Source organism: Centruroides vittatus, unplaced genomic scaffold, assembly GCF_030686945.1.
Source record: "Centruroides vittatus isolate TY-2023 unplaced genomic scaffold, ASM3068694v2 contig_400, whole genome shotgun sequence".
NCBI lineage: Eukaryota > Metazoa > Arthropoda > Arachnida > Scorpiones > Buthidae > Centruroides > Centruroides vittatus.
In genome coordinates this window covers 565003-580594 of record NW_027122215.1, presented here as the reverse complement: position 1 = coordinate 580594, position 15592 = coordinate 565003, and the positions used below count along the sequence as shown (strand labels likewise).

General features: G+C 28.1%; 1 protein-coding gene across 3 annotated transcripts in view; it reads left to right on the top strand.

Moving 5' to 3' along the window:
* The window catches only part of Trpm (transient receptor potential cation channel, subfamily M), a 56782-nt gene extending 41336 nt beyond the window's left edge, over nucleotides 1–15446 (top strand). For all 3 annotated transcript variants that reach the window (XM_067271652.1, XM_067271653.1, XM_067271651.1), the window contains 2 exons: nucleotides 4873–4999; nucleotides 13233–15446. In XM_067271652.1, coding sequence (XP_067127753.1) covers nucleotides 4873–4999; nucleotides 13233–14316 — 1211 coding nt within the window. In that variant the 3' untranslated portion in view covers nucleotides 14317–15446. The remainder of the gene's footprint in view (nucleotides 1–4872; nucleotides 5000–13232) is intronic.
* The last annotated feature ends 146 nt before the right edge of the window (nucleotides 15447–15592 follow it).

Here is a 15592-nt window from a genome sequence, read left to right as displayed (position 1 = left end):
TTAGTGTATCAATGTATTCTGTAATGCGTGTGTTGTGATGTTCATGTTTTGTGTGTGTTTTTATTTTCTTGAAAATGTTTTTGAGCTGTTTCCTTAATTTGGGTGTTATGTTGTTTTTAGTGTATTGTGTTAGCCTGCCTAATTGCTGTCTAATGTCATTTATTTGTGTTTCTATTCTTCTCTGCCAGGCAGGCTTGTGATAGAATTGTGTTTTCTGTGTATTTGTCTGTGATTGTACTTTCAGTCCATGGTGTGTCACTACTGTGACTGCCCCAGCATAAACTAATGTATGAATGTCTGCGAGTGTAGAAATTGAATGAATGTAGTGTGGTAGTAAGTGAGTGTTTACATAATTTAGTGTTTTTCCTACTTTCTTTGACGTGTTGATTTTTGGTATTCGTGGTCGTTGTGTGGGATCTGTACCTGTATATTTAGTGAGTGTTTCCTGAAATATAAGTGAGAGCGTATTAACTGAATCCAAGTCTATGTTATCAGTGATGGATGAGGAAGTGTCTGTAGTATCATTAGTGGTAATTGTTGTATGTGTGTTATTATCAATGCTTGTTGCTGGATTATCCTGACAGGTTACATGATCTTCGTTAATGTTAGATGTTTCTGTCTGTTGATGTATTTGATCAGCAACCTGTTGTTTGATAAGTTCAAGTGTTGTTTGTGGAATAAGGTTGTTGTGTATAATTGTTCTTTTTTGATCAACAACCCTTTGTTCGGTGACAGTGAGATGAGGATACTGTTGCGTGAATCTATGGTGTAGTTGTTGTCTGTATGCTGTCATGTTTGTTTCGAGTTTTGTGATGGTGTAATAAGTACGGATGATAAACTCGTTCATTTCTACTGTCCATTTCATCCGTTGGCGTGGTTTTCCGGCCTTTGTGGTCTGTGGATGCATTGCCACAGAAACACCAAGGCTGGGTTGGTTCCTCACATCTGTTGAGGGCATTGCAGTAGCCATGCTTGGGCCGGTGCTGCTTTCGCCACCGGTAACCAAGGGAGACTGTGACCTATTTTTCGAACGTGAGCCTCTGCCTAACCCACGAACGCGGACCTTGTTAACCCGAGCGACGTCCGAGCCGGTATCACACTTTGATCTAGTTATTACCATGATGAATATCTCCACAGAATGTGGGCGTGGTCACTCTTAGCTTCATTTCTCCCCATAGACCTTACTGGCATGGGTGTCCCTACCAGGAGCTTATGCTCCAGCCTGCATTGCCCTATGGATCAGTAAAATTACTGGGCTCTCCCACCACGACCAGGTGGTGACCACGGGAGAGTTATTATTATTATTATTATTATTATTATTATTATTATTATTAAATTAAAACACACACATACAAAATAGAATGTGCACATACATGGCCACATTCAAATAAAAACTTGCAGCTACATTGCAAAGATTGAAATGTTACAGAGCCTGTATGCTACAAAAACAACAAAATATATTATTCACAAACAATGAAGTACTTTTTTACAGACAACTACATATCAAACCTATCACACACAACAGCAGAACTCCAATAGAAAAACAACCTACAGACTATTGGTCTGCTCTTTTGTCCAATCCAGTCACACAAAACCTGAATTAAAGAAGAAAACATTTATAATACCTCAATGTCTTGTGTTGATTAATTAAATAAATTATAATAAATTAAATAAACATACAGTTAGACGACACTTATTGCAGACAACATTCACATTTTATGGTATAAAAAATGTATATTTTTACACTAGGAACTAGCCAAACATTTTATACATAAATTAATGATTCACAAGACATGCCAAACATGACATACAGGACATGAAATTCAAAATCAACACACAAGACCCTACACAATATACAGATCAATTGCATGCCTTTCTTTACTCTACAAAATACTCATTTCATGCATCATAAACAGAATATACTGTTACATAGAACAGTGCAGCATTTTCCCAGAACAACAAAAAGACTACAATAGAAACTACATGGAATGCAAAGAACAGTTACTCAAACTCAGTCATTCTACAACAAACACAAACAAAACAAACTTACACACAACATACATAGATTATAGGAAGGCATTTGCCAACATCACACACTCTTGATTAGTGCCTATACAAAATATACACAACACTACATTTTTAGAAAATACAATGCAACACTGGAGAACAACACTACACCTCAGACTTCATAACAAATATATCAAAACAAACTAAATACACAATAAGAAAGGCATTTTTCAAAGAGATTCATTAATTTTCAAAGTTTTTCTGAACAATTATTGAATAATAAAGTAAATACTATATCCATCATTCTAATCACACAAATTTCTGATTTATTGGAACACAAGAATAGTTTTTAATAGTTCCCTAGCACTTTTGAGCTTAGTCAGTTAAATGCTTTTTCTGCTCTAATAAAGCAGGAATCAGTGTGATAATGTAATTATTACTAACAAATACTTCTGAATTCTAAAAACTTTAAATTAAAATCCAAGTAAAAAGCTACTCTTTAAAATCCGACTTCGAGTGAGTTAAGAAGACAAAAAAAAGAACGAAAAGATGCTATACTTTCATAATTTTATTAATTCCATTTCCCAAATGCATTTCGCAACGCCTCATCAGTGGGTAGTTGAGTTTTGGTAACCTCCGTTCCTTTTATGCTGGATGATGTTTTTCCAGCATGCATCTATCTGCATACCGTCATTCAGATTGATTAAATTTGCATATTCTTTTATACAAAAATGTTCTATTATTCTACGTTTTAAACAATTTTCTTCTTTATAAAGTATTTTTATATTATTTCTGTCTATGTTACAAAAATTATTTTTATAATGTAGGTACCACGGCGATTCTTCTCTTTTTAATCTTATTGCTGCCTCGTGCTCTTTTAAACGTACTTCTAACTTCCTTCCGGTTTCTCCGACGTAAGACTTCGTTTGTGGACAAGTACAAGATAATTTATAAATTACACCTGCAACATCAAGTTTGTTTAACATATTGGCATCATCTTTGTTTATGACATTAACTATATTCAACAATTTGTTCTTTTGTTTTGCCACGATACATATAGAATACTGTTTAAAAATTAATTTATATCTCTCATAAAGTTTATGTACATACGGAAATTTAACATATATAATATTATCAATATGATTCTTTACATTATATCTGTAATTTACAAATTGATTGTACCACTTACATAATAAATTCTTTGGATAATCATTCAATAAATATTTTTTAAAAAGTTGTTTTATTTCTTTATCTATGTCTTCTTGTAAGGATGTCCTATTCACTATTTTTTTGAGGTCCATAGTAAAGACGTTTTTCTTGGTTTCTACGGGACAATATGATTTGTAATTAATAGTCTTTTTTGTATTACATAATTTTTCGTACTTACGGAATAGCAATCGGTTTTCCTTTCTCAATATAGTAATATCCAAATAATTTAATTCCTGATTTTGTTCTTCTTCACTGGTGAACTTTAAGTTGTTACTCAAACTGTTTGCATAGCTTTCAATATCTTGGGATGAAGTTATTTGTGAGTCATATATAATTAATATATCATCAACGTAACGTGCGTAGTACTCTATACCTGGAGCCTGTGATATATTTTCATCAATCGGTATCATGCATATATCAGCCAGTTTTGGTCCGACGACCGATCCCATAGAGATTCCATTCTTTTGTCGGTAAAAGTCTGTGTAAATTTTAAAATAATTATTTTTAAATATAAATTCAATAAAAATTAAAATGTGCTCAGGTATATTATATCCATTTATGGTTTCTTTAATCATTTCTAGTGTTATCGATGGATACATGGATTTGATATCTAAACTCATAAGACAATGACTTTTTTTAATTTTACCTTTTAGTAGTCCATTAATTAATTCATCTGTGTTTTTTATGCTGTAGAGTGATCTATCGATTTTCTGCAAGTAGATTTTCAAGTAATATTCAAGATTATATAAAACTGTTTTTTTTAAAATCCACCAATGGTCGACATATATTACCAGGTTTATGAGTCTTAATTCTTAGATTTAATTTTGGATATCGTATATTATTAAAGTCTAATATCTTTTTTACCTGGTGACTTGGGACTTCCTGTTTATATTTCTTCATTAATTTTGTAAGATTTTTCTTTATTTCCTTTAACGGATCTATTGGCAACTGTTCATATTCGTCAGACGTGACTATTTCATTTTTCTTAAATTGTAATTCTTCTTTTGTTAATATAACAAGTTGGTGCAATTTATCTGCCTTTACTATGGAAAGGTTATGTTTCTTAAAAAACTTAATTAATCTTTCTGATTTTTTAATTAACTCAACTACCCACTGATGAGGTGTTGCGAAATGCATTTGGGAAATGGAATTAATAAAATTATGAAAGTATAGCATCTTTTCGTTCTTTTTTTTGTCTTCTTACTCGAAGTCACTCGAAGTCGGATTTTAAAGAGTAGCTTTTTACTTGGATTTTAATTTAAAGTTTTTAGAATTGAAATTTTACCGATCCCATTGGTTTTTTAAATTTTTTGAATAGTTTTAAATACTTCTGAATTAATATTTATTTTATATACAAATTAATATAAACAAAAAATTTAGTTCTTTAGATGTTGCTTTCAACTTATATTTATTAGATCAACTTAATTAATTTAGCTTTATATTCTAAGTCAAGTCACTTTTTAAATTATTATATTTTCTTATATGGTTATTCTTTATTCAAATATTAAAAATAATTTATTAAATATTCTACAAATTCATATTTTATAATCTACCATATAACTATATATAGTTATATGGAAAGTTCATTTAATAGTGAATTTATTATACTATTATATAACAGTATTGAAATTTTAATTAATATTCAAATTGTTTTAGAGTTATTTTTAGATGAAGAAAGTATTGAAAAGATAAATGATTTTGAAGAAGAATGTGCAGAAAGTTATTTTCATGAAAAAGAATTACAATCAACAACAGACCAGCAGATTCAAATAGTATCAGAAAGGTAATTATCATAATTATCAATTTTAAACAATATATATCTGTACATATCAATATAAACAATTATGTTCAAGTTTTTAAAAAACTAAAATCATAAAATTAATTTTAATTCATAGATTACTTTATTTTTTGTACAATTAATTAAAGGAATTATTGATATAAGAATAAATAATGTACAAAGACATCTTTCCAAAAAAATTGATAATGTTTGCATTAATCTTGTGTGTTTATATATCTATATATTTCATAAGCATTCACTTTTTATCAATTTCTGCTAAATTTACCAAGTTATAGAATAATCTCAAAATTTAAGTTTTAAATAAATAAAATTTCCAAAAAACATTGTATCTCTTTTATTATTACTGTAGAAATAATATCAAAAATGGACGCTTAACTAGACTTTAGACATATTAGCTGGAGTTAGAAAACTTTACAGAAAGAATGGATTTATCCATCATAAAATCCCATATCACAAAATGGAATACAAGAAAGACTGAATAATATTCCACACTAATACATTTCTTCTGTATTTTAAATGTTTATTCAACTCAAATAAGAGTATTAATCAAAACTGTAGAATTAATCATCAGTATGTCTTAACAATGAATGGACCACTGAAAATGGTCAGAAACTGTATGAATGAGTATATATGCATATAATCATTCATTTTTCATTTAACAATCACTATATTGTTGACCCACAAGGCATTAATCATTAAATGAATTCTGAATGTAAGTGCTTATGTCTGCTAACCAAGTGCAGCAGTTCAGGTATAATTGAGAATTCAGGAAATATTTTTATGATAGATTTCAGTTAGTTAACAAAATTGATGCTCTTTTTGTAAATTAATTTTATTTTATTTTGTTAATGTTATCAATTTTTGGGTTCTCAAACAGTAATTATCAATATGTTAAGAATAAAGAATAATCAAAATTATTTGATTTGTTAAAAATATTGAAGAAAAGGAAAGGCAAATGATACAATTAAACTGAAAACCATTATAAATATTTATAACAGTCCTAATAATTAGTCATTCAGCTGCTTGGTTTTCCAGTACCAGGTTTAGTATCAATAAAGAAAAGCTGTTTCTATTGAAAATACTTATGAAGCTATTGCAATGAGGATTTTGTTTAAATAAAATGTAAATTAATAAAAAAATTGCATTATACTATAATACAGAAAGAAAAAGTTAATTTTAGTTTTTAATTACTAGATCAAGTGTCAATAACTTAACAGGTCTGAGCTGCATTGAGGTTCTTTGAGAATGATCTTCAGCTCCTATCATTCCCTGTCCCATTACATAGATCTTGATTGATAAGATATGTCAGATACTACATCTTAGCAAAATGCTTACTACAAGATATCTATACTCTATACTCTATACCAGGGGTGGGCAAGCAAGAGTTCAGTGGCAGCCGAAATGTAGGGTTTGCAAAATGCATAGGAGCCGCAGTTCTGTACTGTCGTGGTGGATAGTATGGTCAGGCGTGTGATTTTATTATATAATATAAAACAAATATTTAATTTTTTAAATAAACATATTTTCACAAAATTACAAAAATAAAATTGTAAAAATAATAATAATAAACAGAAATTAACACTTTCAGCAAGAGCCGCATGTAACTCAAAAAGAGCCGCATTTGCCCATGTCTGCTCTATACTCTAAAATATTGTGCTATATTGTTTTTACAATATAGCACAATATTTTTTTTATTAGTTTCCATCTATTTGGGAATTACAAGAGCAGTTTTCCAGTTTATGTTTAAAAAACTTGAATCAATAGAGAAACTTCATTTCATTGTACATAATCATTATCAATGTGAAAGTTGTATAGTAGTTTTAAAGGTTTTTGGTCAATAAATGTACAAATGGTGATGTGATAGAACTTGAAAATTATGGGAAATGAATTATCAGACAGAGTGAGCTTGAGATTAGCCAACTTTAACAGAATTTGTATTAACTAAATTGTATAGTATTAAAACTAAATTGAAAAATTTAGTTTTAATACTGTTCTAATTTGTAATACAAAGAAAGCAGTGATAGTGAAAAGATAGAAATTATAATATAACAGTACACTTGGGCTCATTGTCTATTGTGCTGCAATGTTGTAATCTTAGGGTCATTATACTTATTTTATTTAAGAATTTTTTTTATATTTTCACTAAATGAGATCTTTTCCAAGTATTTTTGTTTCTTAGGTTTTTTTTTATAATTATCATTAAAATCATTATCAAAATTATATTACAGATGCACCTTAAAATAGATATTCTAAATAAACATATTGTTTTTTTACATATCCTACAACACTTTTTGCTTTCATTTCTGTTTTAAATTTTGAAAAAATGACTCTTCTTGTAAAAGTTATTGACCTCTGAATTAAACTAATTGTTGTGAAAATGTTTGTCATTTTTTATTACAATAAATATAATAAATACTATGGTATAATGTGAAGTGTTATTGTTTAAAAATTTTTGAAGTCATAAATTAGGAATGTTGATGAGAGTTGACTAAAATAATTTGTGCAATAGTGGCTATTGCAAAACTCACACCAACTTTTTGGTCACCTGATATTTGACTAGTGACAAATTCCATCAATAGCAGTCTTCAAAATCAATTATGTTTGTTAAGTGTAAAATGGCATTGTCTACATGTGTGATAGCCAACTGACAGCCCACAGACCTGATTCAGTTTTCTAGGCCATTCTTATGGTCCATACAGCATCTCTCAAGTAATTCCACCTGATAGATCATAGTTATAATCAGTCAATGATAGCAAGGAGTGCCCAAGTATTTGTATATATAGATGAATGTGTGAGTTATCCAAAGCAATGCACAAGGTATGAAATAATTAATTCCAATGGTAATATTTCAATTATTTTCTCACATCCAGCACTCTTTATGTACAATTTTATTGTTGAGAAATTTGAATGTAGCAGCAAATCTTCATACTGTTTTCATAACATACTTCATATTATATATATCCACCTATTCATGTTAAAGAAAAAGTTAAAATTGCCTTTAAGCCAGAAATTCATAATTCCAATTTGATCTTTTATACAGTAGCACTGATCATGAAATAAAAATGTTTTCAGCTAGTGTGTTTTTGCCATTAGATAAAATTAGCATCAAACCAATTTACTAGTTACTCATGAATAACAAAGTAATAAAAAAATAATAATTTAAAAATGTTTCTTACAAAATAAATATTAAATTTTGAATGTAACAATTTTAGAATTTTCTTTTCATATTTCCATTTCTTAAATAACTATTTAGGCTTACAAAATTCAAAGTTGATGATAGAGGATGTATACCTCTTTGACAGATCTGTTGAAGTGTGACAATAGCGAGGTTGAGGCCAAAGTTTTAAACGCAAAAACGTGTATGCCGGATGTTTGGCGCTGCTTTCCGGTAAGCCTAGAAGTTTGACAATGGTGTTTGGAAAGTCAGTGGAATCATGCTGGACATTCCAAATGCCATTGTGAAACTTCTAGGCTTACAGGAAAGTGGCGCTGAACATCCGACGTACATGTTTTCGCATTTAAAACTTTGGCCTCAACCTCGCTACTCAATCTAATTATTCAACTATTTGACTGTTGAATTGAGCAATAAGCTTGAAACATTAATATTTACTATGCCAACATTTAATATTAATCATATGTTGGGTATTCTCGTTTAAAAATACATACATCTTTGTATTAATTAAATCATATTGTAATGGAGAAAAAATGCCAAATAACTAACTTTAATCACAAAATACTAACCATAATTATACTTAATGTAATTAAACTTTAAGATTATTGAATAGTTACTGTTTATTTTAAAAATTATTTTATTATAATTGAAATTAAAATTGATATAGCCTTAAACAAAAAGTCAAAATTTATTAATAGTTAAATATTTTTGAAAACTTTATCTTCATCTTTATTCTTATTTTGACATAGTTTGATCTAGAATTTACGAATTACAGAAATTATTAAGCTATAAATAGTATTTTCTTTTTATTTTTAAATGTGAGTGACTTTTGTTAAATTTAGTTAAACTTAACATTTATTTAGTGTTAATGAGCAAAATTTTCATTACTGTACTTTAAGTGCAGAAAGAATACTTTAAAAAGTGATTCATATTACTTCTAAACATTTTCCTTGTTATAATTTAATTTTTATATGTTAACTTGTATTTTTAAATCTTTCCATTTGCATTGCATAAAATTTTTAGAGCATAACTAATTTTATTTCTGTTTTATTGATTCTGTAGGGTTGGCTAGTTCAGTTTTTGTTGATAAATGGCAGCAGACATTATGAAAAGCAATGAACTTCAGTTCAAATTGTGAAAGCACATAACTGTTTGAAATTGCCATTTCAATATTCATTTTTTAAAAAAGGGTAAAGATTGGATGAGTTTTGTGTTCAACATCGATTGAAAAATAGATAAGCAAAATGAGCATTTTTCAGCATATTATGCTTTTTTATTTTAAACATGGCAAAAATTTTTAGAGCTGGGCTAAGAGATCTTACCACATCCTTCATATTCAGATATTTCCCCCTCTGATTACATCTTGTTCTGATTGCTTCAGAATTCCTTAAATGGACAGCACTTTGTTTCCAAGGAAGGCATCAAACATCACTTGAAATAATTTTTACTATGAAAGTTTGAACATGAATTATGGAGCTGCCTAAAAGATTGCAAAAGATATATATTATTGAATAAAGTTATTGCTTTCTCTGAAAAAATTGTCTTTCATTTACACAAAAAACCACATTGACTTATTGGCCAACCTCTATTGGATAAACTTCAAAGTTTACTATCTTAAGATAATTACTAGAAATCATTTACAAAAGAAAAATTAGTCATTGCTGCATGGAGTTCCTCTGATTATCCTGAGACAAGTCTTTTTTCCAGTTTTATCAAATATTACAGTACATCTATGCTAGCATTTTAGACAAATGTTATCTTTGTCTTATCTAAATCTTTTTTGTACTTACCATTCTTGTTTTCAACATTATTTTTATAAATTTTTATGCATTTCATCAATTTTATTGCCAGTTTATTACAGAAGAAAAGCAAAAAATGTAATACATATGAAGGATGAAAAATCTGGTAAATTTTTGTTGTAAGATGAGATAACATTATTATTGTAATGAATGATTTTGTGTAAATGAAAGACAAGAATAAAAACATGCATGAAGGAGGGTCTCATTTATGTATCTTGTCTTAATTTCTTTGAGAAGTTTTGATTTTAGCAATCTTAACTGCTGGCATTTTTTGTTTGAATATATTCCATTCACTTTAAAACTTTAGCTGTTAATATAGCACTTTATTGTCTCTAAGATCTTGTTCAAATTTTATTTTGAATCTTTCAAAATTTTAGCAATTAGGAGCAAAGAAATAGATAACAGAAATATCTAAAGTACTTCTAAAATCTAAAATAGTGGAATTTGATATAATAGTCTATTAAATAAGTGAGCCATATATAAATAGTTCAAATGATATCAAAACATAAAATCTTTTTTTTTTTCACTGTATTAAATTGAGATTGAAGATCCTTATGATATAATATGACATCCCTATGATCATATTAAAATTTAGCAAACAAAGCTTTATAATTCTTTTTCTAGATATTGTTATTTAAAAAATATGCCTAAGAATAAATATTCATTTTTTAGATTATGTTTAAATAATATGATGTGTAGATAAGAAATATCAATATTTCTATTCTGGAACTAAATAAAGAAAAATTAAAAATTTCAGTGAGTAATTGTAGTTATTTGTTACTAAATGAAAATATTGAACACATTTGGTCACAATTATATTATTAAATGCTTGGTCATTCAAAAAAGAAAGCAGAATTATTTTGTTAAAAAGAATGCATTTGCACTGAGAAAACAGAATTAGGCAAATATGTAGGAGCTTTGGCTATTAATATTTTACATATATTAGCAGGCTGTTACTGCACAGCAGTGCAGGGAAGCTACTCCAGAAAATGGCATCTAATAGTGCAAACCCATTCAAGGAAGGACAGCATTCAGTCATTGAATTTCTGATGTTAAAGAAAGTTAGCCCAGTGAAATTCAACATTGATTGGTACCTGTTTATGACAAAAATGCATTGTAAAATTGCAAATGAGCCAAGAAGTTTCATGCAAGACATTATCAATCACTTGACAACTCACATAGTCTGAAGTCACCCATCACCAACACTAACATTGTGGCTGCAACTATCTTGATCCAGAGTAATTGGTAATTCACTATTGATGAAGCTGCTGACTGCAAATTAGCCATGGCTCAGCATATTCAATAATGCATATGCTTAACTATAGAAATTGATGTGCAAGAGGAGTCATGGAATGGGTTCAGAATCAACCAAGCTATTTTTATGAGAAGAAAATAAAAAATCTTGTGAAGCAGTGAGATACTTGACTTAACACATATTCTCCCCATGGTTATGTTTAAAAAAATAATAATTCCAGTTTCTTTTTGACTGAACCAAGTATTTATAAACTTGTAGCAGTATTGTACAGGTGCATGACAATTGAGCCACTTGCTTGCCAAATCGATTAACTCCATAAAAACAAAAAGTATAAAAATTGATAATATAAATTATTTTTTAAAATTCCTTTTAAACTTTAAATTTAGATAAACATTGTAGAATGTATCTTTATATACCATGTGAACAGCTCAATTATTACATCTATGGTAATGCTGGATATTGTCTCAGAGAACAAAAAAAGAGAACATTTTTGTTTCAAAATTAATATATAATTGAAAGTAAATACTGTTTTCATAAATTAATAGAGCAGTATTAAAAAATATCTGATTAAAAATGATTTTTACTTTCCCAGCTGTTATATTTAACAGAGGGAAAGTATGAAAATCAAAAAATGACCCCAAGAGTTTTACATTTTTGGACTCAGGACCTTAAAATATTAACAAATGCAAAAAACTTTCTGGGTTTTTTCTGTGTATGGATGTTAGTGTGTGCACATATGTGCATGTCGGGCATGATATTGTTCACCCTCTTTGAAGCTCCTGTGCTTTTTGTTGAAAATTTCTGAAATTTTGCATGGAGGTTTGTGTATTATGGGGACTAATGCTATTAAATTTTGATCATTAAAGGTTGATAGGGCGATAAAGGAGGTCATGTGTCATATCTCGAGTAGGGTTGACTTAATGACAATTTTACTTGTTAGGGTATTAGCATTTACAATTTTTTATAAAATCAATCCCTACCCTCAAAATTAAGCTTTTTGCCATTTTATAATAATTAAAAATATAAAGTTTTTAATAAAATATCATAACAGATGGGATCACATGCTCAGTTTTAAATGCTGCTGGGAAAGTTGAGTAACTCATTGTTAGATTTTATATCTAACAGATAAAAACTTATAAATTGCTTTGGTCTAAAGAATAACTGCCAAATTCAGCAATCTCATTTTAATACAATAGAAAAAAACTTTATTTTTATTTCTCAATCTCTTTACAAGTATTTGAATATTGTCAATTATTTGACTTACCTAAATGCATAAACATTTAAAAAAATTATTCTTGATATAAAATAATTAACTTAATTTTTCTGAAATGAAAACATACTATGGTGAATCATATTCTCCTTAGTATGTTTTCTGAAATGAAAATGATCCATGTCCTTTTTTATATCAATGTGATTCTCATTTGTTAGATATTACAGTATATTATAATTAAGTTTAAATATTATCTAATATTTTTATGTGAATGCAAGTAAAATCATTTATCGTGATTTTCCAGATTTCTATTAATTTACAATAATTTTGATTTCACACATTGAATAAATGACACTAATATTTGTATAGAAATTGATAAAAAATTGATAATAGTAATGTTTTAAAAATTTATTATAATTTTGTGCTAATTTATAAAGCATGAAGCATTGAAAAAATAATTAGAAGTTTTAAAGCATCTGAAAAGATCTATTATTTAGTCTTCAATTATTATTTATAATAAATAATATATTAACTGATATACTTATTTTTGTTTGGTAAAAGCCTAGAATTGTAATAATAAACTATCTTCATTCAATTACTGATCATTCAAGTACTGATATTATTATTTATGAAGAGATGAGATTTGTCTATTTCTTCTAAAATTGTTATTATAACTGCTTTTAGTCTAAAATTACATTACTAATTTTATTATTTTTGTATAGAAAAGTAAATTGGTTAATTTTTTCTCTAATAATTCTAAAATCTAATTATTCACTTTACAGAGTAGAGAATACAATGCAAAAAATTAATGATATTAATCAGCGTCAAAAAGATATTAATGGAAGAGTTCAAAACTTAGAATTTCAAGTCAACAGAATAGAACAGGTTTCTCAAGATTGCTTTGAATCTTTATCAGTTATGAGAACATGTATGAAAGAAGCCTCTAGCCCAACATCTTTATTACAAAAGCATGATGATTCAATTCTTTTAGAATCTGAACATGAAGATGATTTGTCACCAGTTCCATCTATTGAAGATACATCACTTCGAATTCAGATAGATAATGCTCAGGAAAATCAAGACAAGCCCTCTACTTGCAAAGAATCTTATCCATCAAGAGTATCATTTGTTGATGATGATATTCATACTACTCCACCTCTTGAAACAAACCAATCTAACACTGCACAAACACGATTGCAAAGATTTAGACCACCTCCACTTCTTTCTCGACAGCAAACAATAGCAGCTCCAGAAAATTTAACTAGAAAATTAAGCGAAAGTAGTTCTAGTGGTTTATCTAGAAGGCATCCATTACAAAGAGGAAAAAGCATTTCTTATTTAGATTCAGATGAAATGATTGGTGGTTCTCAGGTTTCAAAAGTTGGTCGCAGTTTATCATGTACTGCACAGTCATATTGGCTTAATACTGATCCTTCTATATATATAATACCACCTACACCAAAACCACCTCATTTATCTGTCACAAAAGGAGAATATACAAGCATCACTGATGATCTTGAGAATACTGCATGTATTAATCAGATTCATTTACAACATCAGTATTCTTCTGAATCTCGATCAAGTAGTATTGAACAGCCTCAACTAGCAATCGAAACAGAAACATTATATGATGCAGAAGAAACAGATTATCATCTAATGAAAGGTTTAATTCGCAGGAGGTTACACAGTAATTTAGAAACTGTTACTGGTAGTTTGGAAGAGTTACAAAGTATTCATTCAGATTCAGACAGTATTTCTGAAGAAGCTGGAGACAGTGTAACAAAAGACAACCAAACAAGTGATTCAGCACAATACATTCCCAAGCCCCAAACACAAGGTGATTTCTGGTCAGAAACTACATGTTGAAGTCTGGAATGAAACTAATAAATCAAGTATTTCTTTTTTAAAAAATAAAAACCAATTTTTTAAGACAATCTAAGATTGCTGTGATGCAAGCTAAAATGTGCAATATGCTTAGGATGACCAAATTGTAATTTATATAGGCCCATAATGACATTAATTCAAATTTATTGAAGTTTATATTGAATAATTTGAAGAATATTTTATCAATATGATTGAAGTGTCATGATGGTTCCACAAAAAAAAAACATTGTTTTTTCATATTCATTCTACAAAATAATTTAAGCTCAGATTTCATTTAAGCAAATATAAATCTCAATAAAATATTCTTAATTACCTATAGCACAGTGCTCAATATGATTGTGAAACAGGCATATAGAAATCGTATCTTCTATTTTTAAATGTTGAATATTAATAATAGCTTATATCATGTTTAGCTAAAATAATTGAAGGCATTTTAAATAACTTATTTCACTTAATATTTAAGTAATTGAAAACAAATACATTTATCATTTCATCAGTATTTATTATGATTATTATTAATGAAATGTATTTAAAAACTGTTTTTCTGCTTTATTATAATATGTATTTATGTATCTAACTTATATTCTATAATAATAATTCCTTATTGATTCAAAGTGTTTTACAGTACTTAAGGTGCTGTTTCAGTTTACAATTTATCAAAGTATTGTTTTTACATGTCAGAGCTTATCTTTTTTGATCATATTGTTTTGTTATTTACAACTTAAACAATTCCATTTTAGAGAAATAATTGAAATTTAAATAATCCTATCAACGTTATGTAATTCATATTTCATATTTAAATTTTTCAAATTATATATTTATAAACAGTAATAAATACCAAGATTTTTAGACAACTTACCATATTATAATATTTAATATACACTTTACTGTACTTAAAAATTTTAAAATTTCAAAAAACTATTTGCACTCTTATAAAAATTTTTAAGAGTCTTTCTGATAAATATATGTTAAACTGTGATATTTTCAATTATTGATGTTTGTATATGTGTTTTTGTCTAAGATGACAATCAAACTCTGTATATAAATCCCAATTTAAAAGTTTACCTCCAATTGTAAATTTTACTGTAATAAATTTGTGTAAACAAATTAAATTTTTCTTTTGTTCATCTCTGTGTTCATAAATCCACGACTAAGATAAAAGCTAAGTTTATGTAAGTCAGTTCTGTATGTAGATAGATATTTTTATATGAAAACCTCAACATCGTTCATGCATTTCCAGCAACCAAATTTAAGAATA